We start from the raw sequence: 11746 nt of genomic DNA on the forward strand, positions 1-11746 counted from the left end.
TCCATTTCTTCCTCTTTTTTTCCCTTTCCATAAACCACGACCACAATCCATTGTATCTGCTAGTCTGCCACCAAACTACACCACGCTACTGGCAACCTGGAACGTGTGTCAAGATTGACTCTCTTAAATGCCCTTGTTTAAAACCATCATCACGAGTGCCCCATTGCGCGGCTCCATGATGCGGTGATGACCTGAAGCAAGACCTGGACATTTTGTCAAATGCTATGTGCAAATGTACCTACCTGATGCAAGATGGCTCTTGTTGAAGTTATGCAAGCCGACTTGGAATGATGTTTTTTTTCACGGGTAAGTAATTTTATATGTCTTGTTTCAAAAATGCCTTGATGACCCGTAAACATTCCGGTAAACCGACTCAGCAACGGCGGGTTTCTATTCCTCTGAGGAATGAGGCTTAAAGCCGTGGGTTGAACCTGAGGATGAATGGCTTTCTGAGTTTCCCTCAACCACCCGCCATTGCGCTCTCCTGCCCAATACGTCCTGGGCTAATTGTTCTGGGTGCAGGGTTAGCTCGAGACTACGAGAACGGTCCTTGTGGACTATGGGTAACACTGGTAAGGACGAAAGCAGGAATGCGGATATTGATTTTTTGGGTGGTTAGTTCATCACAGCCGCATTTTGAAAGAGGTTGATATAGTGCCCAATTCGTCCTCCCCCACACTTCATTCCTATTACCTTTGAGAAACTCGTACCAATGAAGCCACCCCCATCCAGGTTGGTATCTCCGGAGGAGGTGAACAATCCACACTGACAGCTGGGCTGGAACTTTGGACGTACTTCGTACTCGCCCCAAACAGACTAGGATGCCCGCTATCATACCAAGGGACAGTCACATCCGACGCCCCTCCACGTTGCTGATGATCTCCGGCTAGCAGGAAATCATTATCAATAACACCCCGTCGACTTCTCATCGGACATACCAGAGGAAGGTTGCTAGGCCGTGAGGGCTCGAGGACATCCACGTTTCGGACTTCGGGGGTTCGGCCCCACTCCTTCGTCTGCTTCAACCCCAAGGGACCACCACAACGTCAGGCTCTTCCCCACGCGCGCCTGCACCACCGCCTGCTGAAAAGGTGGGGTGGTCGTTCTTTCTTATTGCCGGCCCGGCAGTGCGACTCGTCGGGGAAGAGAATTTCCTGTCGGGACCTCGCATAAACCGGAAATCCAGAACCCTTTTGACAGCAGTCCCATGACACTACATAGAGCTAAAGCTTCCCGCTAGAAAACCACCTTTTTTCTCCCGTCAATTGTATTCCCAGGTGAAATCTAAGAAATACCCCCATTTGCATCGGTCCATTATTGCCAATTTTTCGGTTGTCCAGCCCGTCAGCGTCCTCAGCGCTGCTGAACGAGTGCCCTCGTTGCCCCTCCAAGTCCATTGCTGCCCCACATCCTCCAAGTCCTGTATCGCTAGGCCGTCATCCCTTTTCTCTCCCCCTTTCCCAACTCCATCCGCAAAACTCCCATCACCTTGAAAACTTATTCCCATGGGCGAACTTGTCCCGAGTCTGGATCTCCCCCCGGAGGCCGTCAAAAGCACCGCAATGGAGAAGATCACCGACAAGATCGCGGCGCTGCCCGCGGGGCAGGACTACTTCTCGCTCGAGTTCTTCCCGCCCAAGACGGCCATGGGCTTTTCCAACCTCCGCAGCCGTCTCGACCGCATGGCGCGGGCCCTTCGCCCGCTGTTCGTCAACGTCACCTGGGGCGCGGGCGGATCGACGGCTACCAAGTCCCTCGAGCTCGCCGAGATCTGCCAGCGCGAGTTGGGCTTGACCACCTGTCTGCACCTCACCTGCACCAACATGAGCCGCCAGCTGATCGACAAGGCGCTCGAGGACGCCAAAGCACTGGGCGTCCGCAACATCCTGGCGCTGCGAGGTGATCCCCCTAGGAGGGCCGAGTACCGCGACGTCAACGAGCCGGAGCCGGCCGAGGGCGCCGAGGAGGAGGACGAGTTCACCTGGGCCATCGACCTGGTCCGCTACATCCGCAAGACACATGGGGACTACTTTTGCATCGGCGTGGCGGCGTACCCGGAGGGCCACGCGGACGAGAGCCACCCGCTGGGCCAGAGCCTGGAGCACGATCTGCCGTATTTGGTTGAGAAGACGCAGGCCGGCGTCGACTTTATCATGACGCAGCTGTTCTTCGATATCGAGGCGTACAAGCACTTTGAGAAGACGCTGCGCGAGCACCCGAGCGGCGCCTTCAAGGACATACCCATCCTGCCGGGCCTGATGCCGATCCAAAGCTACCAGATGATCAAACGGACGACGAAGCTCAGCCACGCGCATATCCCGGACGGGCTGATGGGCCGGCTGGATGCGGTCAAGGGCGACGACGAGAAGGTGAAGGAGGTGGGTGTGGACATCATCAGCGAGATTGTCGACCAGATCCGGCAGATCAAGAGCGGGACAGCGGACGCAACAGCCGACGACAAGCCCCGGGGCTTTCACTTCTACACACTCAACCTGGAGAAGGCCGTGTCCTTCATCATCGAGCGGACCGGCCTCATCGCACCCATCACACCAGAGGGAGACGAAGAAAGCGCCGTCGCAGTCGACCAGAGCCCGCTACCGGACATCCGCATCCTGCGCATCAACGGGTCGACGCCGGACCAGTCGTTGCACGAGCCCCTTAGGCGGAAGCTCTCGATCGGGTCCGACCCGCGCGACCGCGTAATCGTACAGAGCCGCTCGGCGTCCCACCCAGACTGGGAAGTCACGGCGCTCGAGGCCAGCGTGCCCGCGGAGCCGATCAACTCGCGCGCCAACACGCTAGCCATCTCCGAGGGCGAAGGGGTACTCGGCCGCGAGGCCACCTGGGACGATTTCCCCAACGGCCGCTGGGGTGACGCGCGGTCGCCGGCGTACGGGCAGATCGACGGGTACGGCGTCAGCCTACACGTCACGGTCGCCCAAGCGCGAGAGCTCTGGGGCACGCCGCGGCGGTCCGAAGACGTCAGCGCCATCTTCATCCGGCACTTACGCGGAGAGCTGTCGACGATTCCGTGGAGCGAGGAGAGTTTTAGTGCTGAGACGGCGGAGATTCGTGACCAGCTGGTGGCGCTCAACTCCAAGGGGTGGTGGACGCTGGCGTCGCAGCCGGCGGTGAATGGGCTGCGGTCGAGTCATCCGACGTTCGGTTGGGGCCCGCAGAACGGGTTTGTGTTTCAGAAGGCGTTTGTCGAGTTCTTCCTACCATCAGCCGACTGGCGGGTGCTGGAGGAAAAGCTGAAGCGGCCGGAGATGCGGGACGTTGTGTGTTACTATGCTACCAACATCCGCGGCGATTTTGTCAGTTCCGATTCCGATTCCACAACACCAGAACCACCCACAACCACAGGCACATCAACAACAGCCGCCCCAACAACACCAACAACCCTCACAGCCCCGCCCCCAGAACGCGAAGCGAGCACCAACGCCGTGACATGGGGCGTCTTCCCAGGCAAAGAAATCGTCACGCCGACCATCATCGAGGAAGTGTCGTTCCGGGCCTGGAGCGAGGAGGCGTTTGGGATCTGGGGGGAGTGGGCCAAGATTTACCCGAGGGGGTCGGAGAGCGCGCGGTTCTTGGAGCGGGCGCGGTCGGACGCGTGGTTGGTGAATATTATTCATCATGATTTTGTGGAGGCTGGGGCGTTGTGGGAGTTGTTGGGGGTGGGTGGTGGGAGTGTGTAGGGTTGGTAGGGCTAGTAGGGTGGGTAGGACTAGGTTGGGTTAGGATGGATTACGAAGGGTTAGGAAGGGTAAAGTATGGATGGATGGGAGTGGGTTAGCGACTAGGTATCGGGTTTGCGAGGGATGAGGCTGGCCGGGTAAAAACGGATTTGCATCTTGTCTGGGGATATTGGGAGAGCTGCGTTAGCTACCGAGTATTTATGACTTACTTGCACATAACAAGCGAGGAGGACAACTCTCATCGTCGTCTCCGTTTCGAGTACTAAAGTATGGTGATAATTCGCGTGGGAGAACCCATAAGTTTAACAGACTGTATGTCGTCCATCATGGGATAGCGTAAATAGTTAGCCCTGGACATGCATATCACACACATTACACCACCCTCACATCAGCGACATCAGGGAAGCGCACATAACAGCAACACATTACATTTTAAACACTTCCCCATCCACGAACCCTCCCTCCATCCAGCCAGCCAACCAGCTCAAGTCAACCCAGCTGGCCCGCACCATAGCGGAGACCGTGAATAAAGCGAGTAACCCAATCCATACATCGACCAACCAACCATCCTCTCCCAGTCCACCGTCAATCATCCTCCGGCGTCGCGAGATATTTCGAGTTGGGTCGTTCATAGTAACAACAGACAGAGTCTGAGTGTGAGTGTAGTGTCCTTCTCTTTCTTGGGAGACACTGAAACAGGAAAGGAAAGGGAAAAAAAGAGAAAAGAAGAGAAAAAAAGAAAAAGAAAATACGGACCACCCGTAGAAACCGTATTGGTGCTCGTTTGAGCGGGTCAGGTAATCGACCAGACTCTGAAAAACTTCAAAGAAAAAAAGCCGATGTCAAAGCCGAAGACAAGCCAAAACGAAAAGCGGCGGCTTTCGAAATTTCCATTGTTGAAATTTCGTAACAATGGAAATTTCAAAACAAAGAAAACAAAGCCCGTAACCTTGTGAACCGAACCCCGTGGCGGAATTCCCCAAGTTCCCCGTGGCGGAGTTTGTGCACGCGCCGCGGGAAAACAAACCGGGCCGAGGCAAACTACACGTCCCCGGCGTCCCAACCGTCCTGCTGCGGCTGCTGCTGCTGCTCATGCGAACGATGCCCCTCATAGCTATGAGCGCTATAAGGGCGCGAAACATCATCGTCATAGCCATAGTGGCTAGCAACATCGCCGGCAGCAGCAGCCGGGTTCACCTCGGGGCCGGGAGTAATTCGGCCGCCATTAAAGTCGGCCGAATTACCACCCTGGCCGGCGGCGGTGGTGGTGGGGTACGAGTGGTGGTAGCTCTCGTACTGAGGGCTGGGGTTGGCACCGGAACCGGCGGAGTTGTGGTGGTGGTGGTGGTAGGTCGGCGAGTACTGGCCGCCCGTTGGGTTGGTGTTGGGGCCTGTGTAGCTGCCGCCATAGGTTGAGCCCTCGAAACTGCCGCCCTGCGGATACGGGCTGGTACGGTGGGTGTTGTTGGCGGCCGTATCCGCAGGGGTGCCATAGGCGGAGGAAGCCGGCGCTGGTGAGGCATAGTAGCTACTGCTTGAGTAGCTGGAGCCCGGGCGTGAGTCACGGAAGCTGCCTATCATCTCTATGGCTGACGAGGAGTGGCTGCTGGTCGGCCGGGAGAGAGGAGGCAGCACGTTGTAGCCGTAACCGGTGGCTGGGTCGGTGTATCCGTTGGGCAGACCGGGGGCGGGAGGAGCTGCGCCAGTGCCAGCAATGGGCGCCATGGAGTAAGAGGTGGCTGGCCAGGCCGGTGCAGGTGCTTGGGGGTAGCCGGGTGGTTGGGGGGAGGCGGGCGCTTGAGAGTAGCCGGCTTGAGGGTAGCCGACAGGCGGGAGGGTCGGCCGTGGGGCGGGTGCGAGAGGCACCTGGCGCCGCGAGAGGGCGATTGTATCGGCCATCTCTTGGGCTTCGTCGTTGTCCTCGACCTTGGGCAGCGCAAGGGAAGGGCCAGCAGTCCGGCGACGCTTGGCGGCGCTTGGTTTTCTCGGAGCTCGGGCTCGCTTGGTACTGCTGGTAGCAGCAGTAGAAGGGCCAGGGCCACCGGCGGGCTGGTAATAGGCAGCGAACCTCTCGACTGGGGACACGCCCTCCTCAACGGCCGTCTTGAGGACCTCGGCACCCTTCTTGATACTGCGGAATTGGAAGGCCACTCCCTCCGCAGTGCTCTCGCCGAAGAGAGCCTGGATCTCTGGAGTGGAAGTTGGGTTAGCAGGTGTGCTAAGGAACAGCGATGTGAGAAGTGGGTGCTAGGGGAAAACAAAGAAGGCGGTGCTGGGAACCCGATGCCACGGGGTTTGGGTTAAGAGGGCCAGCAGCGGGGATAGGCAATGCAGCGAGAAGAACCGATGCAGCGAGAAAAGCCAATTCAGCGAGAAAATCCAATGCAGCGAGGACGGCCGATGCGGCGAGGTGAGGACCGATGTGAGGGGGGCCAGGATTGAGACCAAAGGATGGAGACCAAAGGATGGAGGATCGAAACGTGGTGGGAAAAGCAGCGAAAGGAAGTGTGAGGTGTCGTTGCCAAAGGTGAGTTCTTACCCGTCGAGTTCATGTCGACAAAGTCATACTCCCCAGGATCCTCCCCAACCTTCACCAGCTCCGTCATGAGCTTGGCTTGAGCCCGGGCGGGCCGGAACTTGTGCTCCATGGAAGACTCGGTGACGCCGCTTCCAAAGAACTCCGCGATCCCTAGTGGGTTGGAATGGAAAGCCGTGGTTAGTTCGGAATTCGGGATATCCTCCAGGTAAAATCGCAAGGTAAAAGGATCGCTCGCAGGGCCCCCATCGTTTGAATCGCATCGTCCGTTCCTCGCCACATTTCGGATCGCCTAGTTGCAGAAGACAGTGGTCAAGTGGGTGCAGGCTGGGCCAGTTGGGCCAGGAACAGCGCAGCACAGAGTGGAGGACTGACGCCAAGTATGGGAGGCCGATGCAGCGGGTTTGAGGGGAGGTTTGAAGGAAGGTGAAAGGATGGAGCAAGGTGTGAGGAGAAAAGAAAAGACTCACTCTTGTAATCGAGGCGCTGGCCGTCCAGCGACGCCACCAGAGCCGCCAGCAACCGCGCCTGGGTCTCGCGAGTCTTGAAACTCGCGACTCCCCCCTTCTTCTCCTTGGCGTCCTTGGCGTCCTTGCTGGGCGCCATGGCATGAGGGCTGTCATGTCGGTTAGTGCGTGAACAGTATGGCACCAGGCCGCTCTCTGTTGTGTCGCTTTCCTCGGAAAACTCTTTGTTGGAGACTTCCCCAGCCTGTTGTGCTTCTTGTTGCGCCGCTCTTTATCCCACCATCAACATCGCGAAAGTGAAAGAAAGGGTCAACACCAAAGCGACGAGATAAACCAGCCCAGTCGCCCGGGCAGGCGCCAGGCGCAATGCCCGATGCGAGGAGGCAGAGGCCAATATTGAAGGTAAAACCGAAAGTGGGGGGAAATCAACTCTCGGGCACTTGCCCGGTCATCAAGTTGCAAAAAAATGCAGGTGACCTAACCTGAGGAGTGAATCCTGAGGCAAAGAAACCCCATTTTCGGTGCCCTAAATGCATCCTTCACAAGGCAGCAAGGCAAGAAAGCAGCCAGATCTAGGAACTTGGAAAACACGCGGGAAGTGAAGAAAATTTTTAAAGAGAGGGGAAAAAAAACTTGCCTGCCCAGCCGAATGACAGTGAGTATAGGCTGAACTTAGAGGGGAATGGGAAAGGGACCGGGCAAAGAGACCAGGGAGAGTGATTTGGGAGAAGTGAAGGAAAAGAGGGTTTGGAGAGGGAGGGGGGAAGCCTGCCTGTCCAGGTGAACGACAGAAGAAAGCTCAACGCAGCGAGCTTAGGCCAAAGTTAGAGAAAAGTGCCTGGGAAAGGGGACTGTGAAAAGGGACTGGGAAAAGTGATTGGCGAGAAGTGAAGGTTTTGAGAGAGAGAAAAAGCCTGCCTGTCCAAGCCAACACTGGGAGACATCTCGACGCAACGGGCACTGCCCGAAGTTTCGGAAACCGGCTGGGAAAAGTGAAGAAAACCGAGGTTTGGAGAGAGGGAAAAAGAGGGTTGGAGAGAAAAAGGATGCTTGCCTGCCCACACCAACGCCACAAGACATCTCGACGCAGCGAGGATAGGCTGAAATTTAGGGAAACGACTGGGAAATCACGCCTTGCGGCCACATACCTTGGAGAAACTTCTTTTCAAAAAAAGGAAACGGAAAAGACGATGCCCGTAGGCACACAGAAAAAGAAAGCTCGAGAGACAGCTCAGTCGAGAAAGAATCTCGACGAAAGGTGGTTGTGCAGATGGGCGAACGCGACAAACTGGTTGGAGGTGTGTGGCGGTCTGGTGAAAAGAAGAAGAGGGGAGGAAGAAATTTGGGAATTCAAGAGGGCGTGGGAAGAATTTATACTCTGGTGGGAGGATGTGAGGACCCGCGCGCGGGTCCGCCTCGAAGCCGCCTGATTTGACGACGGTGAGGTTGGTGATGCGGAGCGCAAGTCGGAAGGTGCGTCGAGGGGCGAGGTCGTGAAGCCGGATCGAGGGGCTGCGAAGTCGGATCGAAAAGTTGTGAGGCCGGACTAAGAGCTTGTGAAGCCAGATCAAGAGGTTGTGAAGCCGGATGACGACGGTGAGGTCGACGACAGGAGTGCAAGTCAGTCTGTACGTCGAGGAGGCCGGTGTGTCGAGGGGACTAGTGTTGAGAGGTTGTGAAGTCGGATGGCGACGGTGAGGTTGGTGATGGGGAGCGCAGATCAGAAGGTGCGTCGAGAGGGTGAGGTTACGAAGCCGGATCGAAGGGTGGTGTAGCCGGGTCAGGAAGTTGCGAAGCCAGACGACAACAAGAGGTTAGTGATGCGGAGCACAGGTCGATCTGGATGTCGAGGGAGCTGGCATTGAGAAGTTATGAAGCCGGACGACAGTGATGAGGGTGGTGACGGGGAGCATATGTCGGTTTGTGTGTCGAGGGGCCAGTGTTGAGAGGCTCGGTGTTGAGAGGTTGTGAAGTCGGAATCGAGAGGTTTGTGAAACCAGGTTCAAAGAGTTGTGGAGCCGGATCGAGGGGTTAGGAAGCCGGACGACAACAGTGAGATTGGTGACGAGGAGTGCAGGTTGATTTGTATGTCGAGGGGGCTGGTATTGAGAAGTTGTGAAGTCGGATCTGAGAGCATATGAAGCCGGACGACAGCGGTGAGATTGGTGACGGGGAGTGCAGGTTGATTTGTATGTCGAGGGGGCCAGCGCCGAGAAGTTGTGAAGTCGGAGTCGATTTGGGGGGCTTCGGGTTTGCGTCGGTCAGTCAGTCAGTCATGATGGATATCACAATGTGGAAGTTGGCCAGTCTTAGTGTTGAGAACCACCGAACGAGCAAGACTTGTACGGCTAGGACGTTCAGGGGTAAGGGAAGGGGAATAGGGGCTGGAGTAAACACGACTATGTCAGACAACTTGTCGTTGTGGTACTGTTTCTCACGGCTTAAAGCACAAAGAGGACCAAAGCGTTGAGATGGGTTGCTAAAAAATAGGGGCGCAACATCGTTGGAAGCGTTCTGCCCAGCGGCACTTTGATATCAAGTTGACAGAAGAAAGGGGCGTTGCTGCGGAGACAGTTTGGACAAGTAAAGAGAGCACTCGCTCAAAGGACCCTACCTCGCGCGAAACCTAGACACACCGCCGGAGCGATGAGAATTTAGCCAAGTCTTAACTCTTTTATCGGAACTTAGGCTACTCGGGACTATGAGCGAGGACCAAGAGACAGGGAAGTGAATATGTGACAAGGAGTATCAGGAACTACCTGATACCAGTCGACATCAATGAAGTCGTCCCAAACTTTCCTAGATAAATCCAAACTTAACATACCAAAAGCAAGATAATTGCACTCGCTCACAACCAAAACTGGCTTATATCAAGACCCCAACCTCTGACGCAAGCTCCTCCTAAACAAGGAAGTCCGCTCTCTTGCATGGAGCTTACACCCACGGCCTACGCACGCGGCTGAGGACAACGACAACGCGTTATTCACAGTTGGCCGGCCATGTATGTTTTGCATAGCGAGTGTAATTCGTCTTCTTAAAAGAGTGACAAAGTAGCGATGATTAAATGGAAGGGAGTCTGTGCCATCCAGCCTTTCATCTGATGTTGAAAAGGGAAAAGAGATGTTAATAAGCGAGACGGGAAGAGAAAAGTCGATTTGTTTCTAACCAAACAAAAACACCGTGCACTGTGGGTTTAGTAAGACTTATTGAGAAATTAAGATCTCTCAGGGACGGTGGTTATTATCCATCTTACAGCGCCCAAAATGTACGCAATGAAACTGAAAAATATGAGAAAGATGTTAACAGTAACTTAGGATAGTGTTCAAGTCCCTTTACATCGTTAACTTGCTTTAAACATTGTGGTGACAAGTTACTTGGTAACATTGATTCACAGTCTTGGCAAACCATGTGCTCCTATGCTGCTCTCCACAACAAATTTCAATGCCACTCAAAAGTCCTTTTAAACAAACAGACAACTACGAATGATTATTGCTTAAAACTGCAGGCTCCCGCTCATAAAATTCAGACTCTATTATTATATATCTATCCAGCCATATACCCATCATCATACCCTTCATTCATATCGTCTTCTCTGTCGTCGACGTCCTCCGGCCGGGCGTGTGGGAGTGGCCGCTCGCCGTGGAAAACCCATTAGACTGCATCTCATGCTGCCACACCGGGGACGCATGGTCCTTCGCGCCTCCATCCCCATACATCATATACTGCACCCCCAAAAAGGAATCGCAGCACGCCTGGAACATGCCGCAGATCTTGAACGCCCAGGGGATGGACGTGGTCGACGTAAAGAACCAAAACATCTTCATGGCGTCACCAATCAACCAGCTAGCCAGCAGAGACACCCGGAACCCCTTGCATGAGCGAGTCCGCATGTTGGAGAGGATCTGGGGGATCGGAAGCGTCGCCTCGACCGAAAGTCCGATGACGCCGATGAGTGACGAGTAGGACTGGTACACCGAGGGGATGGGCGAGAGCAAGAGTTCGAGAGCCACGAGCCCGACGAACAGACCGAGCAGAAACTGCCAATATCTACGTTTTAAGTGTCAGCATATCCTTCATTCTTATGTTTCCACCCCGCCTTCAGGGAAACCCACGGCTTGGCCGACCTCCACTGCCAAAAGTTGAACGGCCGCTGCGTCTCATTGACCCGCGAAAATGGAACCGACGCGTCCCCCGCCTTTGAATATGGTGCCGGCCGGTGGTCCAGGCCAATCTTCAGCAGCAACACCTGCATGACCACCATGACGAACGATTGGACGAGGAGCGCATTATCGTATTTGGCACCGGGGTAGTAGAATATCCTGTCGTGAACATTCCGGGTAAGTTTGTTTGCAGGGGGACACAATTTAACGGCGACCGCCAGGGACGTACCTCAGCAACGAAGCGATGAGCATAATAAGTGGGATGTCCAGCGAGAACCCGGCGCTGGATCTTGTCCGGTGCATCGAGTACGCCTGGTCGCTGTACGAAAGAACCGGCGAGAGGATAAGGAATGCCGGGGTCAGAAACCCCGTCAGGGTCGTTAACCAACTCATGGCTTGCCGCCGTGCCTGGGGCACGCAATGAGTGCGAGGAGATGGGGGCGGTAGTTGTTGACGCGGTATCACGCGGGGAGACCGGGAATGGCGGGAAGGGACGGGAAGGGCCGCGAAGGTGAGGCGATTGGCGTAGCGGGAGCTCGTGTGCTCATGTACAGGCCATTCCCGAGGTGGTAGGAGCTGTCGACGACGACGATACCGCAAAACTAACGGAAAATTCGGTGCTGGCGATAACAAAATTTCAGGTTCGAGATCGAGCCCGTAATGGGCCCTCAACCTAACACGCGGCGGGATCGACGGGACGGTCCCAAAATTGTGGAGTCGAGCCCAAGTGCCGAACTGTTTCACAAATTACCACACAGCTGGCACCAGTTGACAGGGCCCGAGACAGCACGGTTTCTTCCCGTTTGGGCAACTACGACAACAGTGGTTGCCGGGGGTTTGCGATAATTCGTAGGCAAAAGGGGAAGGGGCGGGACAAGTAGG

General features: G+C 55.6%; 3 protein-coding genes across 3 annotated transcripts; 1 reads left to right on the forward strand and 2 right to left on the reverse strand.

Annotated features, from left to right (window-relative positions):
- Positions 1-1505: 1505 nt before the first annotated feature.
- C8A04DRAFT_34405 (uncharacterized protein) lies at positions 1506-3701 on the forward strand (the record flags this gene model as incomplete). Its single annotated transcript, XM_062782814.1, has 2 exons — positions 1506-3366; positions 3412-3701. The coding sequence occupies 2 exons, from the start codon at positions 1506-1508 to the stop codon at positions 3699-3701; spliced, it is 2151 nt and encodes a 716-aa protein (XP_062640580.1).
- Positions 3702-4742: 1041 nt separating this feature from the next.
- C8A04DRAFT_25013 (uncharacterized protein) lies at positions 4743-6843 on the reverse strand (the record flags this gene model as incomplete). The annotated part of the gene is made up of 3 exons (XM_062779397.1): positions 4743-5890; positions 6241-6390; positions 6708-6843. The coding sequence occupies 3 exons, from the start codon at positions 6841-6843 to the stop codon at positions 4743-4745; spliced, it is 1434 nt and encodes a 477-aa protein (XP_062640581.1).
- A 3439-nt stretch (positions 6844-10282) lies between these two features.
- On the reverse strand, positions 10283-11257 carry C8A04DRAFT_9292 (uncharacterized protein; the record flags this gene model as incomplete). The annotated part of the gene is made up of 3 exons (XM_062785433.1): positions 10283-10751; positions 10817-11023; positions 11094-11257. 3 exons carry the CDS (start codon positions 11255-11257, stop codon positions 10283-10285), a joined length of 840 nt encoding a protein of 279 aa, XP_062640582.1.
- Between the last annotated feature and the right edge of the window lie 489 nt (positions 11258-11746).

This window comes from Dichotomopilus funicola, assembly GCF_033296635.1.
Source record: "Dichotomopilus funicola strain CBS 141.50 unplaced genomic scaffold C8A04scaffold_4, whole genome shotgun sequence".
Lineage (NCBI taxonomy): Eukaryota > Fungi > Ascomycota > Sordariomycetes > Sordariales > Chaetomiaceae > Dichotomopilus > Dichotomopilus funicola.